The sequence below is a fragment of the Arachis duranensis genome, chromosome 9 (assembly GCF_000817695.3).
Source record: "Arachis duranensis cultivar V14167 chromosome 9, aradu.V14167.gnm2.J7QH, whole genome shotgun sequence".
In the NCBI taxonomy this organism is placed as follows: Eukaryota; Viridiplantae; Streptophyta; class Magnoliopsida; order Fabales; family Fabaceae; genus Arachis; species Arachis duranensis.
Genome location: NC_029780.3, coordinates 114,417,923 through 114,439,199, shown reverse-complemented (window position 1 = coordinate 114,439,199; position 21,277 = coordinate 114,417,923). Strand labels below are relative to the sequence as shown.

The following is a 21,277-nucleotide window of genomic DNA, read 5'->3' as shown; positions in this document are numbered from 1 at the left end:
TTTTCAGTCCTTTTGAGTTTTGAGCCATTTAGTGTTTCAATGAAATCAATATCCATCAAAGATTGATTAAAAAAATCAACTTGACTTGATCAAGTGATCTTCGTCCATTTAAAAATATTCAAATCTCACTTTGTATATACAGTAATTTATTGACCAGCGACAGACCCTCAAATAAAGTTCAGATTCGCAATGAATTAGTCTTTGACCTCCCGGATTAGAAAATACCGTCGACAACCAAAAAAGAAAACAAGATTGATTAAAAAAAAAAGGCAAGAGACTACGAAATTCACAAAGGTATTGGAAAGGAAGCTTTATTTCAAGGAAGAAGATCTCCTTCACAAGGAATTGAGCATCATAGATCATAATATTCCTCCACTAACTACACCACCTGGCACTTGACAGCGACCTTAAAATGGTTATGAGGGTGAAAGATTCAAAGTGAAGAAATGATGTTTTCTTATATCTAAAAACAGATAGATACAGCGAGATCAATTGGTTTTTGGTTGAAATTTTGCAAGGAAGTGAAACTCAGCAACCAGCAGCATGTTTAATTTGGCCGACGGTATTTAACCATAAATCTGAGTCAGTCAGGATTCACTTGGGAGAACGTTGAAGAAATGATAAACCTCATCTTCGTCGATCACGCCTACCTCCGTTGAGCAAACTGAGCAGCAAACCTGTTTGAATGTTTCATTGTTGGCAGAAGTTGCTTCCTGCCCATCCGATCTTCCGGCCCCTCCTCTGTTTCTTTTTCTTGATCTAGGAGTATCTTCCATCAAAATATTATCATCATTAATCTTGCAGTTTACAGCGAATACGGCTCTGTACCGTGTCACATATTTTTCATGCCTGCAAGAGATAAAATTTTATTGTGACTAAAATGGGTATCAACAATAATCTCAGTAGTAGAGCTCTGAATATCTTCCAATGCTACCACTTGGAGAAGATGCACGAGGCGAAGCAATAGCTGCTAGAAGGAAAACAGGTTCTAAATAGAAGTCACCAATGGAAGATACACTGATGGCTTTTGGTTTTCTGAGTTTTAATGATTCTCTCTTAAATTTATCAAGAAAAAGTTTGAAAGCCAGCAATGTCTCCAGCAATTCCATTATTTTCCAGTTTCCATCAGCAATTAGAATAATATCCTTCCACTTCCCCATTTAGTAGGAAGAATAAGTCTCCCTAATTCGAAGGGTTGTCTTGCATTTCATAGTTCTGATGTATCACTTACACGCACGACTATTTAATTAATATAAAGAAACACATACGGCAACCAAAAGAATAATCAATAATTTTGTGATTGCAGAGAAGATATCACAAAATATGAAAGCTTAAAAACATTCATATTCAACCATATATACCTTTGACATTGTAGGCATAGAATGGTGAAGCAAGCAGGGCAGCTAAGCACAGCATCAGAGCCACACTGTTGTCTTTTCTTTTGAACCCATTTTTCATCCTTATCATCAAGATCTGGATCATAGAACTCTGGTTTGGTTGTGTAGTCTATCTCATCATCATCAGAAACTGGACTTAATCAAATAAACACAAATTAGATTGTTGGCTTAAATTAAGGTCACTTATTGGTAGTAAGAAAAAAAAGAAAAAGAACAAGTAATTTTAAAGAAAAAATAGAATTTAATAGCATTGCAGTCTTTGCAACTGGTCCCATAGATGCTACATTCAAAAGACTGATCCTGGGAGAGATGACAGAAACTTTAAAGCATAAAACAGTCACCATTAAAAACCATTACTAGCCAACTTGCAGTTGCACATCTGATACAAAGTTATCCATTTATAGTAAAAGTAAAATGTAGATTACCACAAGAAGAAAGAATATTACATTGGACCCAATAAACTGTAATAAATAACTACTACTTGAATATGCTCTTTTGTAAGCTTTGCCTCCACAATAAAATCCAGCTTGCACTTTCAGTCAAGCTCATCAACTCCAACTTATGATACTTTATACTACTTTACACATAATATAATTTTCTTTCTTTCTTTCTTTTTCGGTTTATAAATATCCACATAAAATTGTAAAATTTTCCAAAGCACTCCATAATCACAACTTTGTGACTATAATTATCTGCAAAACTTTAAGACAAGGTCGCAACAATGGTACCAAACACTCGAGTTAGTGAGTTTTATGGTTCAAGTTTCCCTAAGCTCTATAATTTTGTGTGACTATGTTGGTTGAAATTTGAAAATGAGGTTTGGCTATAGAAAAAGCAAGTATAAACTAGAAGTCATTATCAACCACTGATTTTCTGGTCCTAAATTGAGGTACAAACTTTTTTTTTCTTCAATCAATGAAATTGTGTTACACCCTATATTCAAATTGTGTTGCAGCTGCTCCATAATAACCCGTTTTACCTACTTCTCTGATCTCAAATAAATGAAATAAATTATTCAGCAACACAAAAACTGCACCTTGCAACTGTAAATTCTTCTTTCACACAGTAATAACAATAGTAATAGAGAATAAAAGAACTGAAAAAATAAATGGTGAAGTTTCATTACCAGTCTGTTGTGAATTGGTGGGTGATTCCTTCCCATCGCCTTCTTCCATCTCTCTCTGAGGAACAGGTGAGAGAAAATGAGCGAAGCTTGTAGCGAAAATGTTGTGTTTTTTTTTTTTGAGTCGGTGATGTATTGAAGCCCAATAAGCTAACAATTGGGCCTTTTTGCGTAACTAATTTGTGAACATATCCCAATAAAGAAAATCTAGACCCTAACCAAAAAAAAAAAGAAGAAAATCTAGACCATTAACTGAGACCAACTTGAATTGGCTAAGTAATCGGCTCATTCCTAAAAAAAATGGTAAGCTAACTTGTCAGTTTAAATAAATATTAGAAATTCGAATTTCATTTTATGTATTGTTAGTGACATACTTTTAAATGCAATTCAGATTCGTGACGGTTGGTCTTTAATTTATTGAATTGAAAAATGCGGTGGGCAATCCAAAAACAAAATCTAGACCCTTCGAAAAAATTTATTAAATTGGTCTATTGACTATTGTATTAGTTTCTATTTCTATATGACATACAAGTTAAAAAAAAAAAAAGAGAAGTCTCAATCTCACTAGATACTTTCATTAATACACATAATATTATGAAAATTACATAAGAATGTTATAATTTTTTTAATATATTATTATAGTTTAAACACCAGATATTTAGAATGTATACAATCAATATTAATGTAAAGAAATAGAAGGAAAAAAGATATTTTACTCTGTATAACTACTCAAAAAGTTAAATTACCATTTAATGTGTTTATGAATATGAAATCATGTATATTGTAAAATTATAATAATTTGAAAAGTGATCTTGATAGTAGTTTCTTCTATGTGTTTTTACACATTTAACTTTCTCCATTATTTTGAAAAGTGATCTTGATAGTAGTTTCTTCTATGTGTTTTTACACATTTAACTCTCTCCATTACGTTGGTGTCTTTCACAGATTTAAGTTTAACAGAGCAGGAATTGAAGGATCTAACTCTTATAGATATTGAGAATAAATTGAAGACTTACAACAAGAGTCTAAAAGAGTTCTCTTCCATGCCATTTCCAGATATGGAAATGTGTTCCTCTCATTTGGTTTCAAGCGGCATCAATCGGTTAATTTCTGATGAGCAACAATATGATAGACACAGATTAGCTGATGAACATAGCCTTTATTTACAACAGCTGACAGATGAATAACACCATGTTTATGATAGGATTATGCAATCTGTCAATGATGGAGTAGGTGGTGTTTACTTTTTATATGGATATGGTGGAACAGGAAAAACTTTTGTTTGGAAGACATTGGCATCAGGGTTAAGATCAAGAGGTCAAATTGTCTTGACGGTGGCTTCAAGTGGCATAGCTGCTTTGTTATTACCGGGTGGTAGAACAGCTCATTCAAGATTTGCAATACCACTTAATGTTGATGAGTTTTCCACTTGCAATATAAAACAGGGCAGTGCATTGGCAGAATTGATCATAAAAACAAAACTTATTATTTGGGATGAAGCTTCCATGGTCAATAAGCATTGTATAGAAGCACTTGATAGGACAATGCGAGATTTATTGAGATTCAAGAATGTTCATAGTGAAGAGCAACCTTTTGGAGGGAAAACAATTGTGTTTGGTGGTGACTTTAGACAGATACTCCCTGTTATACCCAAAGGAAGCAGGCAGGATATTGTGAATGCGACTATCAATTCATCCTACATTTGGAATAGTTGCAACATGTTGAAACTAACAAGAAATATGCGGCTACAAGCGGATGATGCTAATGTACATTCGTCTGAGTTAAAGGATTTTGCAGAATGGATACTAAGCATTGGCGATGGTAAATGCGGGGAGTCTAAAGATGGAATTGATACAATTCAAATTCCCAATGACATTCTGATAAAAGAATGGGAGGATCCTATAGCTGCTATATGTAGAGCAATTTATCCCGAGATGTTTTGGCCTTCAAATTCTGTCTATGAAGTCGAAGATCGAGCTATCCTTGCCCCAACATTGCAAATAGTAGATGAGATTAATCGATACATGATGAGTTTAAATCCATGTGAATCACAAACATACTATAGTTCTGACAAAGCATGTCCAACAGAGCCATCTAATGAGTTAATCGCATCAATACACACTCCAGAATTTCTAAACACAATTAGGTGTTCGGGGATTCCTAACCATGAGTTGACAGTCAAGGTAGGAACACCTATCATGTTACTACGGAATATTGATCACTCGGCTGGATTATGCAATGGAACCCGATTGGTGATAACAAAGCTAGGAAAACACATTATTGAAGCTAAAAGCATGACAGGAAAGAATGCTGGTCAGAAAGTTTTTATTCCAAGGATGACCCTTAGTCCATCTGACCATAGAATACCATTCAAGTTTCAACGCAGACAGTTCCCTATAATGGTATCCTATGCCATGACAATTAATAAGAGTCAAGGACAATCCTTATCAAAAGTTGGATTGATTTTAAAGAAGCCTGTTTTTACCCACGGACAATTGTATGTGGCTATTTCGAGAGTTACAAATAAAAAAGGTCTTAAGATACTCTTATGTCATGAAGAAGAAAGGAGCAATGAGACAGATAATGTTGTTTTCAAAGAAGTGTTTAGGAATGTTTGACAAAGGCTATATGTCTGCCACATTTTATATCAAAGTTCATCTCAGGTAATTTATAGATTTGAAGAGTTTTATTTAAGCATTCTATATTATTTTGGATAGACTTGCCCAAATCACCACAAATTTTATATTGAACCACGCTATCTTTATATATTCAATTATTGATGTGCACTAATGAACATTTTTATCTTTAGGTGCCTGGTGTAAACAAATTAATCGAGTTCACTTACCATTGTGTCAGGAGACAATTCAAAAAAGAGAGACGGAGAATGTTATGTCACGAGAGGTATTCTCCATTAGTTTTTAGAGATTGCAGTGGATAATTCTCAACATATTTTTGCTCTCAGCTTATATTTTAATAAGCTAAAAGATCAATTATTTTTTTATTATTTAAAAATTTCTGGAATTCGACATATTTTTTTGTTCTAATCATGATTATGATTTTCATGTTATTTGTAGCAAGTTTTTATTTGAATAGTGCATATACATATATACTAAAACAGTAACAATGTGATCAACTATAACAAGAAAAACACTATTCACAAATCAATTATTAGTCAGACTAAAACAAAATTATCACCTAAATCCGAAATCAATTATTAGTCAGACTAAAACAAAATTATCACCTAAATCTGAACTAATATATACATAACTAATAAAACACATAATTATTGTCCACAATACACAACAAAGATAACCCAATCCAATGCTCAAATAATATTATGAAACATCAAGACATGAAAAATACAAATTAAAAGATGAATATTATGAATCAGTAACATACCTGGTGTGCCAGTATAGTTCTCACCATGAGAGAAATGTAGTTAATGACAGCACCTTCTATCAAAATAACAATGTATTCCCATTGTTCCTCTTAATTATGTTGTAAAACAACACTATACACGCAAAGAAAATTTCAATTAGGCCTAAAAAATACACTCACACATGGATGCAACAACATTTAAAGAGAATTAGCAATAGAATCGTTATCCAGCGAGTTGCATTGATTAGTTGGCTGAAATCAATTTATTTAAAAATCATCTACCTTAAAACAAGCAATGACTATTTAAATATCAACATTTATAAATATGATAAATAAACATTTCAAATTTAAAAGTGATTATTTACACTTCAAAGTTACAATAAATTTATCCAGATGATAAGTTTTGGCAAAATATCATTACAAAACCATCTCTATGTAAAATTGTATTATTTTACATGGAAGCAATATCCCTAAAAAATCTCTTACATTATCAGTTGTTCGAACATATGAGATTTCACAAATTGGATGAAGCTAAATAGAAACATAGAAGCATATAAAAAGGCAAATAGATAAAAGTATGCAAAACAATTAAGCCAACTGCCATTATCATGTATAACAGATAAAAAGGCAAATCAATAAACATATAATCATACAATTGTAATAAAAACTATCAACTATACTCACAAAAAAACATCATGTTCTTATATTGTTTACTTTTTTAATTACCTCATAGTATGAAGCTTCTGTCATGAGTGGTCACCACTTTGTTAACAAAACTTTATCTACAATCTTGCCAATTTTCATCTAAATATCATCCTATCCACCATTGTCAGGAGCAGGACTCTCCACACAAATTAAGAGAGAAACACGTAATAAAAGTCAAAAAAAAAATTATATAAAATTTACAGAAACATTAACAATAGATTTAATTTAATTTGTTAAATTTAAAGATGGAGGCATAATCTATTAATTTAAACAGATCAAGTTATGCAGGCACATTTTGAGAATCTCACTAACTTACTTATAATCTGGTGAAGAAGTAGATCGACGCAAATCCCATAACCAACCCGTCAAATTCATCAGTATGATCTATAAATCTGCAATATCTCTGCATCAGATAAACTATGTTAGTGAAAACCAACATGTGTAAAACTAAATCTATTCAACAGAAACCCAATTTGAAAAATCAAAAACAAAAATAATATAATTTGGTGATCTCCGAAAAAAAGATACACCTGTTATTATTAGAAATAGAACGCTCTTATAATCGGAGACTCTCAAATCAGATCTCATAAGTACCTTTATATTTCAGATGGCTGCTCATGGGGTAAGCTACAAATCTCCTGTAGAATTATGGCGGATGGCATGGTAAAAGAATTGTAGAAATTGCATCATCAGCTGCACCGTTATTAGCACCGTCAACACCATTAACGGTAATCCTTTCCTTGACAAGGTCAACAACTCCAAGAAGGAGAAGACCACTGGTGACAAGAAAGTGATCTATTTCTCTTGATTTTTCTTAATGCGTGTAATTAGTGAGGAGAACTTCTGATCTAAATCCACTAAGACTCAAGAACTATAGTTCCTGATCTGATCCAGCTTTCTAACTCTTGAGCATCCCAAGTTCCCAACTCTTCTGACTGTTTAATATTCTAATCTATTAAAAGTTGCATCTTTTTCTTGATTGGTGAAAAGTTAGGTGCCAATTTAAATTTGAATGGTAGTAATAGTAAATGTGTGTATATCTGTATATACAAGTGGGAGTGGAAAAGAGAAAGATACGTTTTTTTATTATTATTAAAATATTTTATTCATGACAATAAATTTGAAAATAATTTTTAAGCGGGAGTTATGATCTTCTCTAATTCAATTAGTATATATAGTATTATAATAAATTTAAATATTTAGTTGACCAATTATTAGAAAGTTATAATATAGTTATCAAACAAAAAAAATAAATTAAAAAAATTAAAATATATTTTTTATTTTTAAAATATGTAAATTTTTTTAAAAAGATTTTATTTTATTTTAATTTATTTTTATCTCAACAATTTTTAATTTACATTAAATATATTTTTAATTACTATTTTTTTATTAAATTTTGAACTAATTTAACAAAAAGTTAACAAAAATAATTCTTAACACAAGTTAATCAAATATGGTTGTCATATATTATTATTGGATAGATCATAATTTTTTTAAAAATTTTAATTGTCAAGTCTATACTTTTAAGATAAAATTAAAATAAATTAAAATTTTAAATATTTGATTAACTTTTAAAAAATTTTAAAAATAAAAAATACATTTTACTCTTATTAAAATATATCAACTTAAAAATTATTTTTTTTAGTTGACGTAACAAAAAGCTTATAATTCTTTTGAATAATTATTTCTTATTAAATATTAAAATTATTTCAAATACAAAAATCTACTGTCCTTTAATTTTTTTTCAAATGATACATGTGCAATAACGTTAACTAATATTTTCAAATTGTTAATTATTTTATTAATATACTTTATATAAATTAGACCATTTACTTGAATGAATTTTCTATGAATCGAAATCATCGATCTAACGAATATTTTAATGTATACATTATACCAATTATTAACTTATACGAAATAATATTTAATTTGGAGTCAATTTTGAGTCATTGTTTTTAAAATTTATTCTTATTAAATCATATCATTCCATTTCACAATTTATTTATATATTTATATATATAATAATTCAATTATATAATACGATGAATAGTTAAATACATAAACCGCGCATAGCGCGGGCACTAAATCATTAGCAACAAGAAAAGTGTAAAAAAGAAGTAAAAATAAAATCCATCAAGAATGTGAATTACAATTAAATTTGTATTTATCCAACTCAATCATATATTATGATGAGAGTTTCTTACTTGATAATTAAGATTAGTCCTTAGTTCACATAGAACAATATTCTGATAATTGTTATATCAAATTAGAATCAATTAAAGAGAGACTTCTTTGTCATTAGTCTTTTCTTTGACATGCATCAAAAGAGAAATATTTATTTAGTTATACTATAGAAATTGAAATCCTCTATCAACCTTTATGCACTTATTTATCAACAACTAATTGCTTAGTCATATCAAATTTTAATTCGATTGTTATGAAAAAAAATCTCAACGGTTGGAACTTAATTAAAAAAATAAAAATTATTTTCACTAATAAGCTTTGAGAATAAAAATACTCACCTTTATTTTGCTCCCATTCACCAGCATTATCATGTATATTGGCATGAAGAGCTACGTAAAAAATAAAAAATAATTCAATTGAACAAAAGAGTATAACAAACTTTATTAAAACAAAATTATAAATTCTGACAAATAAATTTTCAGACTTTAGCCTTCTATTTTTCATTTGCAAACCACTTCTGTCGTTGATGGTGGAATGCAGAAGAAATTTTTTTGTAGATAATCGTATCCACTCCACAACAACAAATTCATTGAGCGACAAACTTCATACATTTTTGTTCGAATAGAAAAATGGATTGAGACCATTTTCTAATACAGAATAGAAAAGTATTATCAGAAGTTGTAGAGATTCAATAGAATTCAATGCAAATTGCCCACTTTAGGTGTGCGAAGATATGGCTATTAAATGTTGGTGATTTGGTAAAGGTGGAGTTTGATACTCTAATTTTTATATGCACAGATATTAAATGGATACATATGTGCCATCAAATTTTAATTAAAGAATTGTGTTTAGTGTGTATACAAACACGTGTATTTTAGTTTCTTAAGTGATCAACACGTATCATATTAGGTGGCTTCAATAGAGTTTTTTTAGTCAAATTTAATTATTTTTATTACATCAATTAGTCTTTCTTTAAAATTTTATTCTTGAATTAATCTAACATTTTGATACATTTAATATTTTAAATTGGTCAGGCCCAAACTAAAGCACATGACTGAATGTAACAAAAGATTGGATCGGATATAAATAAATGTTGATATTTTTTAATTACTGATACTTAAAACACATATTATTAGATTTTTTTACATATTTAGTTAAAATGTATTCTAAATATTACTAACTAAATAACAAAAGTGTAAATTAATAATATTACTTAAAATCTTAAAAGATATTAACTACTTTACATTTTATATATTTATCTTTTTAATCACTCATATGTTTAACAAATTTTTTTAATCAATATATATATTATTTTTTTGATAAATTAACTATTTATATACATTACTATAATAAAATAAATTAAAAAGTTTTTAAACATATCTAAATCATTAGTATACTAATAATTTTAACTGCTATTTTTAATTTATATATTATAGATTTTTTTAATTAAAATTAATAATTAAAAGTATTAATTTATTAATGTATCAATACACTTAAATCTTTTTAAATAAATTAACTACATGACTCGCGCGCAGCGCGGGCCATACTCTAGTTAAGGAAATAAAAGAGAACAATTAGAATGTATTTGGTAACACTAAAAAGTTAAACTTATTTCTATAGTTTCTATTTATAATTTGCTCTAAGTGCGATGAATGAAACTCAAATATGAGTAAGCAAAGGATTGAGTATGGCACTTGCATTGTATCCGTTTTTATTTAATTTATCTTTTTTAATGGAATCATAATCTATATTATAAAAAATTACGCTAAAATATAGTATAGGAGAATTACAATTATAAAAGATAGTACTGAAAATAATAAAAAAAAAATTAAGTGATTGAAACAAATCTAAAAGTTCTTAATGATCTTTTTATATAATATATTTTTAGTATTTTTAGTACTCTTTTTTTAGTATGCTATAATTTTTTACTATTATTATTATTTACAGTTAAATTTTTGTTTAATTTACTTTACCTAATAGAATCAATAAATCATATTATAAAAAGATAATAACAAACATAATACACAAAAATTACTATTATAAAAGTGCATAATGTCAAACAAACAGTTGATAAAAAAAATAAAAATAATAAATAATAAAAAATAGAGCTCATATAAATAGAAATAATACGAATTTCATAAATAATACGATAGTATACATAAAGGATAAAGTTGGTAAGATGTAAATAAATGTTTAGTATATTCCATGGCTAAAAGTCCGTTAAAAAAACGCAAAAGCTAAAAATAGTTGCTTTTTGTAAATGTGATTTTGATAGCAAAATCACCTCTGCGTTCATAAAAAAAATTACCAAACCAAAAATTAAAACTTTCAAAAAGTCTAAACGTGCTTCTTCCCTTCAAACAGGTTTCAAACGCTAAAAGTTAAGGAATTGTTCAGTTTGACATGCAAATATATGAGAGTGCAAGTGCTATCCAAAATGGCATGACCATGGTATAAGATGCAGATTCCTTGTAACAGATGGAGAAAAGGTTGTTAACAAACTTGATTCCTAGAACGAGTATGCCAATGTCGATGGTTTCTATTGCATTGCTCACTGATTTCTCCGCTGAATCACCCAGAAACAGAACAAAACATATCTAACAATTAATTGTACTCTCTTTAAAGTTGGATTACTAAATGAAATAATTGTGGTTTATCAAAGTGATTATTAATAATTAAGGACTGAACTCACCAATACTTCCAAAGAGATTGCAATCACCGTGTGTCTCAAACTTCGTGGAAGTCCCACAAATGCATGAACTGAAAATTGAACCTGCAAATAGCCCCAAAAGGACATAAATATAAACAACCTTGTCCATGTTTTTTCTTTCTTGAATTGAACACTACTACTTGGCTTGATTTCTGAGCTTCAGCTTTCTTTAGGCAAAGGATGTGAGATACTCCTTTATATAATTAAGGTCTCAAACAGTAGTGTTCAGCAAGCCACAGGAATTGTTGGTCAACATAAGAACAATAGTTCAATTATTAAGCAAGTCAATTTCTAATATTGTATATATTAATATATAGTTGTTGCTGTGCTTTTTATTAAACCATTCTTCAACAACAATAAATAAGTCTCACTAGCGTAATAAATTTACTCTTTATTATCTTATCTAATTTTTATATTATCTTCTTATCTTATCTTATTTTTTTTTTATTTTTCGTAAACAATATTTTATATACATTTAGTTTTATCTTCATAATTCAATCAATCAACAATTAATAATTTTTTTTATCTTTTTTTTTTCTATTCTTCCACAAAAAAATATTAGATGATAATTGAATATGTTAAAAAAATACTAGATGATAATTAAATAACGCCTGGTATACATTCTTGCACTCAGTCAACAGAATTTGTGCTTGGGTTTTAAGGGCCAAAAATGAATATTATTATTATTTGCCAAACAGAAACAGTATGTATAATTACGAGTAAACTACCAAAAATACTTTTAAATTATCAGATCATTGACAGAAATAAACAAGAAATACAATTTTTTTCTATAAGTGCAAATGCCTTTTATATTTAGCAAAATTCTTGAGATATTTATTATTTAAAAAGTGCATATAAAAAATAAAACTGAAATTCGTTCTCTAATTTTTTTATTTTTTAAAAATATTTTTAGCCATTTAACAAAAGAAATCACAAAAAAATGTTTACTTAACATAAAATTACCAAATTCTAAAAATATATATTTATTTTTCTAATTTTGTTTAAAAAAATATATCTAATTTTGATCTCTAAAATCTTTTTTAAAGTATATATTTAACTGTTGAATAATTTTTATCACGTTATAAAATATTTTGAGAATGTATTTTTGTTAAAAATTTAAAAATAAAATTCAGCGATTTAATAATTTATGGACATTATGTAACACTAATAATCATATCTCTAATACTTTCTAAACCTTCATTGTACACATTATATACTTAGGTCATTGGCTCCCTATACTTTCTCTAATATTATTTGGTACTTTTCCATTCAGGTTCCAAACGATAGGTCTATAACAACTACTAACCTTGTTTGTTCAACCGAAATTGCATAGCTTCCCAAAGCTTAGCAAGAGGCCCGTTACAAAAATGCTATTTATATACTAAAATTAGTTATTAATATATTTGTGTATAAATATATATATATTTTAATTTATTTTCAATATATATATTTTATACTAATCACTAATTTCGATAACTGATTTTAATGTGCACGTAGTCAATTGTGTTAAAACAATATGTTAACAAACAAAAATATACTAATAACCAAAGCTGACAAAAATTAAAAATGAAAAAGAGGAAGAACACTAGGTCCAAAAACAAGTGTTTATACATGGTTTACATTGCAATCATTTTGTTATTGTTTGGCTTCTAACTATGTGATTATTTATTTATTTATTTTAAATAAGTATCAAACTCAAAATAAAAATATCTTGATACAAAATTCATACAAATAAGACCAAAACATAGAATGTGCAACCACTTCAACAACTCATACACATGTACTTAATGAGGCCACGATATAAAACACGATGAAGATCTTCATCCAGTCATCTTTCTACTGTCCATTCCAATATAAATTTTATTCAAATTGTGAATTCTAAAAGATCAATTTAGTTTATGGCACTCAAAAACAATTACATTATTAAATTTTCATAAATTCCATTTATGAAAACATTGATAATATCTTATTCTTTAAAATCGTAAAACCTCCTGTCTTTTCCATTGGTTCAAATTACCCAAAGTTCTTAGAAAGCAATATTGAAAACTACAATTTTATCATTTTTCATTTGCAAAGATAATTGTTTTACATAAAAGAATACATGATTAAGAATTCTATCTTTATTTGTCAAGGAGAACAAATCACCTCAATTGGACTTGTATTTTGACTATATAAAACCTCAATATTTGATCTTAGATATACAAACTCTTCACTCATTTTCATTTTGGGAAGGCACGATTTCATTTCACACTTTTGTTGTCTTTGAAAATTGAATCCTCCAGATAGTTGATCCACCAACAGATGTAATGTTATACATTTTTTCTTTTATGCTCCACCAACAAATTACATCTTTTAAGCATGCTATAATGAAGCTATTTTTTGGAACATCAAAATATGATGATGAAAGTATTTTAAAAAAATTAGAGGAATAGTAGATGAAATAAATTAGTTCAAATTTAGTACCGAAATTTTTACAAGAATAACATCTCAGAACACATTGTATGCCACATTCAGCTGCTCTAATCTCTCCACCAACAATCCATGAAAATAATCCCCTTACTCAGAGGCATGCAGGTGAAACTCGCAAAACAAAACAGTCACCCAAGTTATCCTGCAAATCGAAGATGAAATGATTATGATTTATGAAAATAGCATTCTTGTTATGATTTTCTTAACTAATACACATTATATTATCATTAGTAGAGGTATCTTTTAAGTATATAGATAGTTGAAATGAAAAAAAAAATAGAAGTTTATTTGAAAAAAAAAATATAATAACAAGAGCTATTATGTATTTGAAATTGTATCTCATTATAGAATATGATAATAGATGTAATTCTAGTGAAAAATAGAATTAATTAAGATTATTTAAAAATAAATAAAATAGAATATAATAATTGAAATAAGTGCTAATTGCTATTAGGGGGTAAAAGTGTCATTTTTTTTTTGAAAAAGACAATTTTATAATGTTTTATAACGTTGAGGATGATATTAATAAGAAAAAAGGTTGGGAATGATTTTGATTTTGATCCAAGATCTTAGGGACGAAAAAAGTACTTAATCCTAATAAGGAACAACAAGAGTAGATGGTAAAACTCCCCGAGACAGAAACGGCCGCGAATAGAGATCCGACTATGAAAAATTTTTTCAGCAGGGATGGGGATGGAGGCAAAATTCCCCCGAGGCAGACGTGGGGACCCGAGCGGGGATCCCCACCGTCCGCGCTCATAAATTTACTTGATTGTTCTTAATAGTTTATTTCTCATATATGTTTTTTAGTCATTTCACATGAGAGAGAGAGAAAGAGAGAGACCTAAAATTCCTAATCCTCATTTGCATAACCCTTCTTCAATTCATAGATCCCTAGCGTAGTCTATACTCCATCCAACCTCTCGCCACTCTCCCGTCTCACCATATTGTCACCCCTTATCGTTCCATGACCCTCATTGCATCGTTCTCTATATTTGTGGCATTCCTTTTCGCAACTCTGTCGTCATGTCCATTCTCCTCTCTGCGGTCGCGTCCTCCACCTCCTCTACTGCATCATTTTGAAAGAAGTCACCATCTTATCATTTAGACTTTTTGTATAAAATTTTGCTATTTTTGTATAAGATGAATACTTTCAGCTTTACTCCTATGGAAATTAATAATTAGTCAAAACTACAAGAGAGATGGGAAATGGGATCTCCACAGAGAATGAGACCCAGTGAAGAATAAGGATGGGAAGTAATATTCCCCCATGACGAAAAATGAAAACAGCGAGGGAGAGCAAATCTAGGGGCGGGGATGGAGAGCACGAAGACATCCTCCACCCTGTTGACATCCCTAAATAAGAGTAAATTACTAATTTTGCTCTCGAATTATCAATATGCTAACAAAAATGACTTCTATTTTTGTTAATTACAAAAATATCTCTTAAATATTAAAAAATATTACAAAAATATTCAAGCATACAAAAAATCTACTTTGTTAATAGAAAAGTGGCTGAGTAAGGAAATGACCAAAGACAGAGAGAGAACAAGGCAGAGAGAGCGGTAGAAGAAGAGACAACATTGTACTCAGAGAGAAACAATGATAGTTTGGGGAGGGACGGAGATGTTCTTGCCGCTGCTCTGAGGAGGTTTGGGGGAGGGAAGGAGTGATTGGGATGCTATTTGTTGTTGTTGCAGTTACTTTGGAAAGTGTGGGAGAACGAAAGAGAAGGAGGAGAACGGGAATAACGAAATCCGTTCAACACCTCAAATAGTTCCATTAACAGAGCAAACTCTTTTATACGGTTGGACATTGAATTAATTACCAATTATGCCCCCGAAATTGTAAAACACTGACAACAATAACCCTAATATTTGTTAAAGACAATGATACCCTTAAAAATTTTAAAAACGCAACTAATCTGTCCAACCGTGAAGTGAGTCCTTCTCCGTTAAACGGAACTTAGTGATGTGGCAGACGGAATTCCATTGTGGCATCCTCATAAGGCCTTCCATCCCGTTTCTCCTTTATATGAATTGGGAGAGAATGTTTTCCCCAATTCATCACAAACATAAACCCTAATTACTATCATGCATGGTGGAAGCAGAGGCATGTCCCACAACAATCGAAGGACACAGTCAGTGGAAAATAGTAACTCTGAAGGGCTCGACGAACACGAGAGCAAGCCATATGATGGGACATGTTTCTGCCATCTTCAGGTGGTGGCGTTGAAGTCGAAGACGAGGAGAAATCCAGGGAGATGGTTTTTCAGATGTCCTCTGTGGAAGGTATGTATGAATTTTCTGGTGAATCTGTCCTCATTCCCTATTGAGAGTTGAGCTTGATGAATGGCTTTTGTGCTGGGCAGATGAAGAACGCTGGTTGTCGTTATTTTCAGTGGATGGACGAAACCAACGAGGAATCTGTTGGACTGGAGGAAATCTCGAAGAATGGAACACTAGTATGCAATGAATGTGGAGTCTTGAAAGGGAGATTTACCAGTCTTGAGACAGAGACCATACACAGAGATGGAAAGATGATGAGGGAGCACATGAAGAGAGTTGAATTGTTTCTATGCATCATTCTGTGTGGAATTGTTCTGAGTTTGATTTTGAGTGTGATTTGTTTGATTAGATAGGAGAAGGGATGCATGCAGGACAAACAATGGATGTTATGTGTTATTGTTTTGTGAAATTTATGTTGACATTGTTGTAGCTATTTTTGTTGCTTGTTAATGAATTAGATCTGTGTATGGTACACTCAATTGAATACTGACAATAAAATGAATGGAGCGAATACAAATTAGTAAAAAAAGGGCAACTCAGATATGCTAACTAATTTGAGATGGGTTTAGGAAATGAAACACTGCCAAAGGAACACAAGTAATACCAAAATATTTGATCTGCATAACATTTAGCATTAACAACATATTGTTCCAACCAAAATATTCGATCTGCATAACATTTAGCCTTAACACATATTGGTCCAAACAAAATACTGAATACTCCCTAATTAGTCTTAGTCTTTAATATCAGACACCAAAAGACTTAAATTGTGCAACAAATGCCAACTGCCATGAATGCTAATATCAACATATAACTCAAAAAGTAGAAACAGGATTGCAACTAAACTTCAACTTATAACCCAAAAGAAGAACTAATCATAGATCCAAGTGTCCTTCAACCAGAATGATTTGGCATGAACTTAGAGAACCTAAAAGTTGTTGCTTTACTAGCTCCATTCATGGTTTCATTGGACACCACATGAGTCCTTGTGGTGTGTGCAACTCCTAAACCAGGGACAGCAGTTGAAGTAGGTCCAACGGGCCGTACTTGTGGGGCCTAAATGGTGGGTTGGGCCTTGGAGTGGCTGTTGGACTTGGAGCTGTGGGCCTTGGAGTGGCTGCTGGACTTGAAACTGCTGGGGGCCTCAAAATAGGCATCTTTACCCTGATTCCTTCCCTGCTAGAAGAAGCAGCAGCGACAACAGTAGTATTGGAGGGAATTTTAGGGGTTGATGCAGGACTTTTGCTAGATCTGGTTGCTCTCCTCCCAAGGTTGGTCCTAGGAGCTCTCCTTCCAGCAGACTGACTTGTTGAACCGGATAGGTTGAGATTGGCCTACAAAAAAAATAACTCTAAGTTTCACTTGTCAAGTTACTGCCTCAATATTGATTGATATATGTACTACCTCTTCATCAGCTTCAGAATGTGGATGGTCTTGTGTGAGCTCTTGTTCAACTGCATCCATGGTCTCCTCCCAAAACCTCTCTTGCTCAGAGTCTGACATGTCCTCTAAATCCATATGTGGCAAATTTTGTTAAGTTGTTGGCTGAACATGTCCTCCATCTGCCTGACCTGCTTGAGGTGCTTGCTGTGCGTTTGCATCTTGCTCAGATGCCACATGAGACTTCTTATCAGGACATGTTCTGGAGTTGTGCCCAACCTACGAATACAACATCATTAGCATTGGTCAACATATGACAATACTCAACAGCAATATTGATAGAATAAGTTAGATTATTTTTTACCTTTTTACAATATTTACAACTTGTTTTGCCATAACTCCTCTTAAGTTTGTACTGGCTACCACTCTGTCTCTCTGATTCATGTCGAGCTCTCTTTTTTGTAGGTCTTCCTATTGGCCTCTTATAAGGTGGAGGGAGACATGACAGTCCCTCTGTATCAGCCCAATACTCCTGACTAGGGACTGTGTTGATATGAAATTGGTAAGTTCTGTTATATGCCTCCATAGTTAGCCAATGGTGGGCATAATCTTCTGGCCTTTGATTTTTTCTTTGAATTGCAGCAACTCCATGACAGCACGGCAGGCCTGTGAGTTGCCACTTTCTACAGGTGCAAGTCCTCTCTTGAGTGTTGACCCGAAGTGTGCGACCATGCCTTCTTACTTAAAACACATTATGATCATCATCTCCCACCCACTGAGCTTCCCAGTAATTTCCTTCCTTCTTTTCTTTCTCCAACCTGCTCGTCTGGATAGGAGCCAGCTTGCCCGTGTAGGCCATTAGTGCATCTTTGTGGAATGCCATAGTTTTCATCAGGTAATATCTAATATCCTCCAGCATGGTAATTATGCTCTTACCTCTTAATCCCACCATTGTTGCATTAAGTGATTTCGCATTATTATTTGTTATGTTATCTACTTTTGGCCAGGTAGAGAATCTTGACCTTGACCATGTTCCTTGCTCATATGCAGACAAGTATTCCCAGGCAGCTGTATTAATCCTCTTGATTGCAGCCATACCTTCAGCAAATTCCTGATCAGTCAAAGCCCTTGCACATTGGAACAACAATTGTTTAAGTTCTAAATCATTCCAACGCTTCTGGAAATTCCTCCACATATGCATAGTACAAAACCTGTGACTAACCCCTGGCATAACTTCTTGCAGAGCAGGAATTAGGCCCTGTCATTAAGTAAGTTAGACATTATATACCATAGCTTGAGTAATTAGTTTAATAAAGTAATTGAATTCACAAATTGAAAACTAACCTTTTGCTTATCTGACATGATGTGCCAATCAAATTGCTAATGGTCCCCTATATCTGCCAATAAATATTCAAGGAATTCTTTCCAATTTTTTTTTTGTCTCTGCATCAACTACCCTGTATGCTACTGGAAAAAGATGATTGTTGGCATCTTGAGCAACGACAGTCAGCAGCTGGCCTCCAAAATAACCCTTCAAAAATGCTCCATCAAGACATATGAAAGGCCTACATCCTTGCTTGAATCCCTTTTTGCAGGCATCTAGACAGATGTAAAGACTTCTAAACTTAGGCAACCCTTCCGGTTGTGGAGTTGTGCCCATATGGCAACTGGATCCTGGGTTGGCCTTACAGAGCTCATTCAAATAAGTCCTCAACATCAAATATTGTTCCCTTTCTGTGCCCTCAATGATATCCTTAGCCTTTTCCATTGCCCTAAATATCATCCTCTCTCCAACACTAATATCGAACTCCACCTTGAATATATCTCTAGCCTATTTCTGTGACAAATTGGGACAGATCCTAATCTTGCCTATCAACTCTTCCGAAACCCATTTACAAGTTACTGACCTACTTCTATTACTCCTAGGGCATGTATGCTCATCAACCAGTGTTTTTATTTGGTAACTAGGTGGTTGGTTTCTCCTTGCACAGTAAACCTCCCATGGACATGTTTCATTGTAACAGATGACCCTGCACCTATGTGGTTCAACCTTCAGAAAAAATGCCTCTCTGCCCATTTGAATACTATACTTCCGGACTGCATCCTTAAACTGCTGCATCGTCCCAAATTCCATACCTAACTCCAATCTAATTTTGCCAAACTTTGTATTAGGATTGTGCTGAGGGAATACTGAATTTTCATCCTCAGAATCAGAACCAGGTGGGGTCTGCAACTCCTCAGACTAGTACTGATATTCAGTTGGCCCAGCATCAGGGTCATTTTGGTTAGGAACAACCACCCTTGGAGCCTGATTCTCCTCCCTGGGTGGCAGAATCTTCTGACCTGATGGAGGAGATCTTGGATGATGCCTCCGACCTTGTGATGCATTCATATGATTAGGTAAGTGTATAACAAACAACTTTTGACAATTAAAATAGAATTTCAACAGTAAGCAATTTTCATCCTAGGCTCTACAATTAATTAACAATACAATTGTGAATAATTGCATGTTTTAAGCTACAAAAATATACAACACATATACTAACCTGGTTGTTCGTCACCATTGTTCTGTGCATCAGGTTGCGCTCTACCAGACGGTTGGGGCCTTCCATGTTTCTTCCTGCGCTTTCTTCCCCGGCCTTCAGCTTCCTGACGCTGAGATTGCCCCTTTTCGCCTTCAACGTGTGTCTCATGGTTATTTTCTAAATTGGGTTCCTCATTTTCAACAGTTGCAGCCTCAGTTTCAATGGGTACGTTATCAGTACCTACGTCACCTTTCTCCGATTGATCATTCCCCCCATTACTCAACACTGATTCACCCTTCTGTTGCTGTTGCTCCTCGTACTGTGGGGGATCATCTTCATGAGTTTCCTGAATTTCTGAAATAGCTCCATCAACTACTATATCATCTGGTCCTCCATGTTCATCATTCTGTGGGAGATCCTGGTCATGATTTTGCTGGTCTTCTGAAGGAGGTCCCTCAACTTCATCAACTAACTCTGGATTGGCGTCAACAGGATACTCAAAATACAAGTGGATCCTGTTTTTATTCTTCAGTGCAGCATCACACAATTTAACCACATCGGCATCCCTTCTCAACACCCGTAGCCCATTAGCTAAATCCATCCCCGGCTCCAACCAATACACTTCATTATACCTAGTATAACCTAAATCCAGAAACAAACTCTCAACAAGGAACAGATTACATGTATCAACATGCACCATGTCGATGACACTCACTAAACCATCGTTATACCTAGGGGTGGAAAAAGGCCAGGCGGCCTGCCAGGGGCCTGCAGCCTGGCCTGGTCTGTTATAAAATAGGTATAGGCCCAGGCTCTTTTAAAAGCCTTAATACATTAATAGGCCAGATTTTATTTTTGTAAAAAAAAATTATCAGGCCTTTTAACAGGCTTCAGGCTAGGCCAGGCTGAATAACAGGCCAGGCCTAGTACTTTATAAAGAGCCTATAACAGGCTGCAGGCCAGGCTCAGGCCAATCAACTGTATGATAGGCCAGGCTTGTTAAGAGCAAAGTCTGGCTTGGCCTGGTCTGTTTCCACCCCTAGTTATACCTCACCACACCATCCGCATCCTTCTCTAACCAACCCCGATGGTGATACACAAACGTGATATGAGTTGCC

At 32.5% G+C, this 21,277-nt stretch overlaps 3 protein-coding genes and 1 long non-coding RNA gene across 4 annotated transcripts; 1 reads left to right on the top strand and 3 right to left on the bottom strand.

Annotated features, from left to right (window-relative positions):
* Positions 1-285: 285 nt before the first annotated feature.
* Positions 286-2,659, bottom strand: LOC107467370 (uncharacterized). The gene is made up of 3 exons (XM_021131448.2): positions 2,524-2,659; positions 1,362-1,527; positions 286-849 (listed from the first exon to the last, which is right to left on the bottom strand). The coding sequence occupies exons 1-3, from the start codon at positions 2,570-2,572 to the stop codon at positions 588-590; spliced, it is 477 nt and encodes a 158-aa protein (XP_020987107.1). The 5' UTR covers positions 2,573-2,659; the 3' UTR covers positions 286-587.
* A 1,402-nt stretch (positions 2,660-4,061) lies between these two features.
* On the top strand, positions 4,062-5,170 carry LOC110275782 (uncharacterized). Its single transcript, XM_021132041.2, has one exon. The coding sequence runs from the start codon at positions 4,065-4,067 to the stop codon at positions 5,136-5,138; it is 1,074 nt and encodes a 357-aa protein (XP_020987700.2). The 5' UTR covers positions 4,062-4,064; the 3' UTR covers positions 5,139-5,170.
* A 683-nt stretch (positions 5,171-5,853) lies between these two features.
* LOC110275418 (uncharacterized) lies at positions 5,854-7,515 on the bottom strand. The gene is made up of 4 exons (XR_008002335.1): positions 7,198-7,515; positions 6,920-7,006; positions 6,625-6,741; positions 5,854-6,031 (listed from the first exon to the last, which is right to left on the bottom strand). It is a non-coding gene; the product is annotated as an uncharacterized LOC110275418 (long non-coding RNA).
* A 3,561-nt stretch (positions 7,516-11,076) lies between these two features.
* LOC127741623 (uncharacterized) lies at positions 11,077-15,984 on the bottom strand. Its single transcript, XM_052254420.1, has 4 exons — positions 15,900-15,984; positions 11,638-11,649; positions 11,480-11,560; positions 11,077-11,353 (listed from the first exon to the last, which is right to left on the bottom strand). Exons 1-4 carry the CDS (start codon positions 15,982-15,984, stop codon positions 11,181-11,183), a joined length of 351 nt encoding a protein of 116 aa, XP_052110380.1. The 3' UTR covers positions 11,077-11,180.
* Positions 15,985-21,277: the final 5,293 nt, after the last annotated feature.

Bases quoted from the DNA above. Each gene is read 5' to 3' on its own strand.
- LOC107467370 (XM_021131448.2), bottom strand. From the start codon at position 2,572: ATGGAAGAAGGCGATGGGAAGGAATCACCCACCAATTCACAACAGACT. The intron at 1,528-2,523 runs GTAATGAAACTT...GATTAAGTCCAG, and splicing joins CACCAATTCACAACAGACTG to TTTCTGATGATGATGAGATA. The intron at 850-1,361 runs GTATATATGGTT...TATCTCTTGCAG, and splicing joins CTATGCCTACAATGTCAAAG to GCATGAAAAATATGTGACAC.
- LOC110275782 (XM_021132041.2), top strand. From the start codon at position 4,065: ATGCGAGATTTATTGAGATTCAAGAATGTTCATAGTGAAGAGCAACCT.
- LOC127741623 (XM_052254420.1), bottom strand. From the start codon at position 15,984: ATGGAAGGCCTTATGAGGATGCCACAATGGAATTCCGTCTGCCACATC. The intron at 11,354-11,479 runs GTGAGTTCAGTC...TGGGTGATTCAG, and splicing joins CAATCTCTTTGGAAGTATTG to CGGAGAAATCAGTGAGCAAT.